We start from the raw sequence: 7,196 nt of genomic DNA on the forward strand, positions 1-7,196 counted from the left end.
TCCAACCTGATCAGACCCTGATCAGTATCTCTCCGCATGGACAACTGCACCTGCATTGTCCATGTCTACATATCTTTCTGTATTGTCAAACATCGAAACCATGACCAAGGTTTACGCTTGGTCAACTAGGTCAACCTTGACCTACTGGAAATTGCACCAACATCCTCGTCATCGAGAGAAAACTCTGACTCAGGTTCGTCTCTCGATGCTTTGAAGGCGATGTTGTGTTTGGGGTCATTCGTACCTGCACATCTTGATTCATGCACTTCAAATGTGAAAAATAATTCTTCTAAAGTAATTTTTTCTAAATCTTTCGAAATATAAAAGGCATCTACTAGTGATGCTCATTTCGTATTTCTAGGAAAAGAATTTAATGTGTACCTTAGCGAATCTCGGTTACTTACCTTTTCTCCGAGATTCGAAAGTTCGGTGATAAGCTCTTTAATTCTCGAGTGCAGATGCGTAGTTGTCTCGTCTTCTCCAAGTAGATCCCTTCGTGTAGCTAGAGGAACTTCTCCCAAAGTTTCTTCGCGGAGTCATAGTTGCCGATTCGGTTGACTTCTTGTGGCGAAAGTACGCTCAGTAGATGATACTCTACTTGCCATTTGTCACATAGTCGGTTTGCTCCTTTTTGTCCATTGATATTTCTCTTTGCCCTCCAGTGCTACAAAATCGAATTCCATTATAAGAAGTAAATCAAAACCCGTTTTAAAGAATACCTGCATTCGCTTTTTCTAGGTAGTGAATTTCCTTTTAAACTTCGGCGGGTAGATGCTCGGTCCGGCCATCATCTTTGCTTCGATCGGCGGTTAGTCCTCCTGAAGTACACTCTACTCTGATACCACTTGTTAGACCGTGTTGGGCCGGCTAGATGGGGGGTTGAATAGCCTGAAAAATAAAAACAACCCTTCTCAAACTTTCAACAGAATAACACTTGCATAAAAAATGAATTAACTAAACAGAATAGAAAGAAGAGGCAAGAAGATTTTTACTTGGTTACAACCGGAAAGGTTGTTAATCCAAGGAAGATGTCGCACTAGTATCTCCTTCAGGCAGAGAAGTCTCTTACAATGATGAAGCACAAAAAACAAAGAAGCTAATCTAGAAATAAGGTGTACAAGTATTGGAAATGAATTGCTTGAGATTAATGAAAGCTTCTGGACTAAGGCTATATTTATAGCCTTGGTCGGGGCGCCTAGAAGGGTTCCAGGTGCTCTGGGGGGATAAAACTTTATCCCCTCCACAACGGATCGTGCTTGACGCGATCCAGTCAAAGGTCCACTTCTGGGCGCCCGGACAACTAAAGTCAACCACATTGACTTTTGGTTCGGGCCCTCTGCTCCGGTGCTGCTCGCCTCGGTCCGGGTCTTCCGCTCCAGCTCCGCTCGCTTGGGTGATTTCGGCCAACCGAAATAAGGCTCATCCAAACCCAATTTCGGCCTTCTCGAGTAACTTTCTGCTCCGGCTTCTTGTCCCTCGGAAACGTCGCGCGCCTCCTCGTCTGCCCGCGTACTCTTCCGCAACGCCTCATACCTCAGACGCACCGAGCCCGTCGGCTCCCTCCCGTGTCGTCCTTCTCGCTAGCCGCGTCTTTTGCTCGACTCCCTGTTCTCCTAAGCTCCTGCACACTTAGACACAAGGTTAAAAATACGACAGGACCTAACTTAACTTGTTAATCACATCAAAACAATCTTGGGGTTCCAACACTGAGGACATTACTATAAGTAATGTAACATGTGACCCTGACCATGGAATAAGGTATATATACTTAATTACTTAGAGCATCTACAATCCACTGTCAGTATAACATCCACCACCTCATCAAAAAGCATGGGGTTTACTGTCACATACTCATTATAACAATATGGATCCCACAATTATTATGGATCCCACAATTCACTCAATCATTTTTAAATTATATCATATTAAATAAATATATTTTAAATATATTTTAAAATATTTAAATTATTATTATTATTTTAATAATAATCTTACTTTTAAAAATAATTTTATTATTTTTAAAAAATAATTTTAAATTTTTTTAATATATTTTTTTAAAAAAAAATGGGAGAGGGATCATCAACGTTCATCCCTCTCAATGCCACTTCCTTTTTCTTCTATGAGTAGGTATTATAATACTTACAATGAAAAGGAATATTAAATGGATATTCTAATGTCCATTTATTCTAATGTCCATTTAATATCAGTGCCCTTACTAATTAGAAACATATTAACTGTGGTCATGCTAAAACATTTTTAACCAAAAAAATAAAAAAAGGTCCCGGGCTGATAACAGAAGTTGATTTGGGAATTTAATTTATATAAAAAAAATTAAAATAACTGGCCGTAGGTTAAAACCCAAGTATACTTGTACATGGCCTTTCTACAACGGTGTTAGTACTTTAATTCATGAAATGAAATTGACGTGAAATAATTATTTTCATAATCATCCAATTAGAAACACATTAATGGTTAAAAAATAATAATAATGACATGTCGTGACTGAATTTCCTATAACTGAATGAATATGTTTATATTATTCCAAAGTAAGCTTTAATAAAATTATTAAAAAAATATGTACATGATCTTTGATTTTTATCATCAACTACGATTTCATCTATACAATTATAGCCCCAGCTACAGTATAGCTGTCGAGGTACTCTAAACATTCTCAAATATTTATGGTTGAATTTTTAATAATACATTATTAGAATTTTTCTTCAGTGCGATAAAAAATCTGGGATGTTGATTGTTAAGTGAGGAATCACTTGTACTATAATAGAAAATTTTCATAGGCCCAGATAGATTATATAGTACGATGGTAAGAGGTGAGATGGACTTCTTAGGCAGCGAGAATTCAAATCTTACTCAAGATGTATCTGGGAGTTTAAAAAATTTATGACATTAGACCATCCGCTAAAACTCATCTATGTTTTCCAATTTATTCTATTAGTAAAAATTTTTGATGAGATGGTATTGTTCATTTCTTATTTAAGAATCGAATAGTTAAAACTAGATATACTTAGATTAAAAAAATACAATTATATAAAAAATATTTTGGTTGTATTTATCAATCTGACATAAATTTATTTAAATAATTTATGCGGAAGTCCCATTAAGGTGCCATTTGATTTCAGCTTATTCTAATATTCTACCGTAAATAATTGCAACGTAATTGTGTATTATTTATATATTTGCATGAAAATAAATGCATTCTTTACTTAATTCCATGAAGAACTAATTATTGCCCTACTTAATTTCATTTGTTTTTTATTTTAAATTGTCTCATAGGAAAAAATAATTAGATCTGTACAAAATCTAAATGCAATGACCATATAAATATTCAATTTCTAGCTCTTTCCAAACACTGTTCTATCTATATATAACTAACTCATAATTCAAGAATCACATTGGCAATGGCTAGACGAGTAAGGAAAAAAAAAACTAAACTATCTTCATTTTTTATTATTTTTCTTTAAAAAAAACAAGATTTTTATATTTTTTTTTTCCTGTGTTTTGATTTTGATTCATCAGGGTCTTATCAGTCTCTTTGTGATCTTTCTTCTTGCTGCTGAGATTTTGGCTCATGAGAAAACATACAACGTCGTAGACTTTGGAGCCAAAGGAGATGGCTACACAGATGACACTCAAGTGCATAATTAATTAAAACAACATCCATGATGATGAATCATTATATTTTTTTATTCTTCTTAAATTCTTGATTGCTTCTTCTTTTTCTTCTTTAGGCGTTTGTAAATGCATGGAGTTGGATTTGTCACAACAGCACAAGACCCTCCGCCTTGCTCATTCCGGCAGAGAAGACATTTTTGTTGGATCGCATTGTTTTCCGAGGACCCTGCAACTATGCCATTCACTTAAAGGTATACAACACACGACCGACGGATCTTACTTAGCATTGTACTGGATTATAATCCAATTTTTTTAAAAAAAATATATATTATTTAGGCCACTAAAGTTCACTCTTCCACATCAAAAGTTCAATTCAAAAAAAATAAAAATATTACATGTGTAAGTTTTTAACTTAGCCCACTAAAATTTTCGACCCATCTTCAAGACATTTATTCAAAGAAAAAGAGATCCACTAGCTAAGACAAAAGTACCATAGATGTTGATATGGGAATTGAATTTGAAGCTTCATTTGTCGACTAAGCACGAGTTATATAACAAAATAGTAACCTCTCGATCTATCTCTTTCCTTTTTACTTGTAATATACTTCAGGTATCTTAACCGGACATATTTAAACCATTTTCATTTGTTCCTTTCAATGAATACTCGAAAATCCACTTTAAAAGACGAATGAAGTTTTTGAGATCAAAAAAAAAAAGTTACATTAATTCTTTCGAAATGAAATCTTTTAATGTACAAGAACCTGTCCCTTGGTATACATATATATCATATCATGTCATATTGTATATGTTTGAGGAAGACTGACATGCTATTCTTGTGCCAAAGGTTGATGGGAATCTTAAAAGAATAAATGAAATATGGAAAGACAAGTTCAATAGCTGGCTTCTTTTCATTCGAATCAGCGTCCTAAACATCTATGGCTCCGGCGAGCTCGACGGCCAAGGGACAGACTGGTGGTCATGCAAAATGAAAAATGTAAAGTTTTTCTATCTATATATCTATGTCGTAAGTTATGTATATTTCGACACTAACCTAATGTTTTTGATTGACTTAACTTGTGTTGCAGCAATGTCCATTTGAAGCTGCCCATGTAAGTTGATTGAGAGAGATTACTAAAGAATTGAAGTGTTATCCAAGTGTAGAGATTGTTAATGAAGTAATTGTGATGATGCAGAACCTGGAGCTGCTGAGTTGCACCTATGTACAGATATGGGGGTTGAAGCTGATCAACAGCCCCATGATGCATATAGCAGTGGGACAAAGCAAGAATGTCTACATCGGAGGGATCACCATCTCCTCCCCCAGCGACAGCCCCAACACCGACGGCGTCCACATCCAGAAAAGCCAACATGTCATGGTAACAGACTCCGTAATTGGCACAGGAGATGATTGTGTGTCGATGAGTGATGGTGCTGTGGATGTTTCTGTCAGCAATGTAACATGTGGTCCTGGCCATGGAATAAGGTACTTCATAGTCAATACTAGCAAGCTGCTTGGCCTAACCGCAAGCTCGCGATGATTGCCCAACCGCGATGGAGCTCACGAATTTGAAAGTAACCTTGAAGCCATTTCATGTTTGATTGTAGTATTGGGAGCTTGGGCATAGCTGGGACCGTGGCAACAGCATCAGACATCTACGTTTCCAACTGCACCTTCTCCCAAACGACCAATGGAGTCAGGATCAAAACATGGCAGGCAAGCAGCAATACATTCCATATCTCTCATAAGCACAACTGATACACACTCTCTGCCTTGCTTGACATGTTTGAACTTTACAGGGAGGGTCTGGCTTTGCGAGGAACATATCATTTGTGAATATTAAGATGAATGAAGTGCATTACCCCATAATTATAGATCAGTACTACTGTCCTCACAAAAGCTGCTCATATAAGGTAAAAATGAAAACTAAGGTCACCTTGAGTGGCCGCAGTCGGCGGACCCGTGCGAGGTCACCTCGTGCGGCCGCAACACCTCGTGCGGGGCTATATTTTTTCCCCCTAATTTTATTTCTTGAATTTTTTTTCTCATTCCTTTGATAATTATTTTGCACTTTAAATTTATTTCCTAAAAGGGTAATTAAGTTGATCATTCACGATGCTGATTCTCTACAGACAGCAGCAGTCCAAGTGAGCGATGTGAAATATCTCGATGTGGCAGGAAGCTCAACGAGTAAATTAGCAATTACTCTGAATTGCAGTCAAACTGTGCCTTGCACCGGCATCACCATGGACAATGTTAATCTGTGGTCTGCAAATCAAGGACAGCAGGTGCAGTCTAACTGCATCAACGCCAAAGGATCTGCAGGAAATAAAATTTCGCCTGCAGTCCCTTGCTTGACTACTTACTGAAGCTGTTGTTAATTTAACATATTTGTAATGTTGTTATCTTCTTAGAATGGAATAACAAGCAGAATTATGAACTTTTCGGAAGGATTGGTAAATATTGAAGTCTACAACCATTCTTACGTTGAGTTGGCACGTATAAATGTTAAAAAGAATAGATCAAAAAATAAATTTTTTATAATAAATAAAGGGCAAAAGTTGACAGCGCCCCTATATTTCGAAATCATCCATTTTTGTCCCATCCAATCAACAATTCATTTATGTACATCAACAATTCATTTATGTACAGTAACTCTAGTGCCCTCCAATACTATTCTTATTATTATCTCTTCGACAATTTACCAAAAGATACATACACAGATCTAAATTTATCAAAAGACGTACGCTACTTTGATATTTATCAAAGAACGTACATTTTTAAGTGCATTTCCTATTTTAGTCTTTTGATAAATCTGACTTTTTTCTTTTCACTGTCGTTTCTCATTCTCTCTTCTATTTATTTTCTCCTATGCATGCAACCAATCTAATTTTTCCTCTATGCTCTTCTCTTTCCTCTACTTTTTTTTCCATGCGTGCATGCATAATATAGGCCTGATATATAAATCATATCAGGCCCATAATATTCAGAGTTTAATTGATTTTTTGATAACGTTATAATACATTTGGAGAAGTCGAAATAATCAATAGATGACATATTTGAATTCTTTGCAACCCCATAAATCAAGAGAGACTGATCCATTATTTATTTCAGCTTCTACATAGGTATAAAATTGTAATAGTGATGAATTGGTAAAAATCCTCATGCGTAGGTCTAATATGAATCATATTAGGCCCACATTCACTACAAAAATAATCAGGTTTACCGACGGAATATACCGACGGAATGATATTCCGTCGGTAATCTCCGACAGAAGCTAATTTCCATCGGTAATCTCCAACGGAATCTAATTTCCGTCGGTAATCTCAAATATTACCGACGGAATTAATTTTCCGTCGGTAAAATTAAAATATCAGCGACGGAATTTTAATTCCGTCGGTAATATTTTCCGACGGAATTAAATTTCCGTCGATACAATGATGGGAACTATTTATTAACGGGGGAAAAATCAGGATTACCGACGGAATCTAAATTTCGTCGGTAATCCTGAAATAAAAACAAAAAATATCAAGATTACCGACGGAATCTAAATTCCGTCGGTAATTAC

The 7,196-nt window shown here is 36.1% G+C and overlaps 1 protein-coding gene across 1 annotated transcript; it reads left to right on the top strand.

Annotated features, from left to right (window-relative positions):
* Positions 1-3,416: 3,416 nt before the first annotated feature.
* Positions 3,417-5,997, top strand: LOC122033749 (polygalacturonase ADPG2-like). Its single transcript, XM_042592914.1, has 9 exons — positions 3,417-3,428; positions 3,535-3,651; positions 3,747-3,881; positions 4,475-4,624; positions 4,716-4,739; positions 4,824-5,113; positions 5,236-5,344; positions 5,428-5,541; positions 5,761-5,997. The coding sequence occupies exons 1-9, from the start codon at positions 3,417-3,419 to the stop codon at positions 5,995-5,997; spliced, it is 1,188 nt and encodes a 395-aa protein (XP_042448848.1).
* The last annotated feature ends 1,199 nt before the right edge of the window (positions 5,998-7,196 follow it).

This window comes from Zingiber officinale, chromosome 11B, assembly GCF_018446385.1.
Source record: "Zingiber officinale cultivar Zhangliang chromosome 11B, Zo_v1.1, whole genome shotgun sequence".
Lineage (NCBI taxonomy): Eukaryota > Viridiplantae > Streptophyta > Magnoliopsida > Zingiberales > Zingiberaceae > Zingiber > Zingiber officinale.

Bases quoted from the DNA above. Each gene is read 5' to 3' on its own strand.
- LOC122033749 (XM_042592914.1), top strand. The intron at 3,882-4,474 runs GTATACAACACA...CTTGTGCCAAAG, and splicing joins ACTATGCCATTCACTTAAAG to GTTGATGGGAATCTTAAAAG. The intron at 5,114-5,235 runs GTACTTCATAGT...GTTTGATTGTAG, and splicing joins GGTCCTGGCCATGGAATAAG to TATTGGGAGCTTGGGCATAG.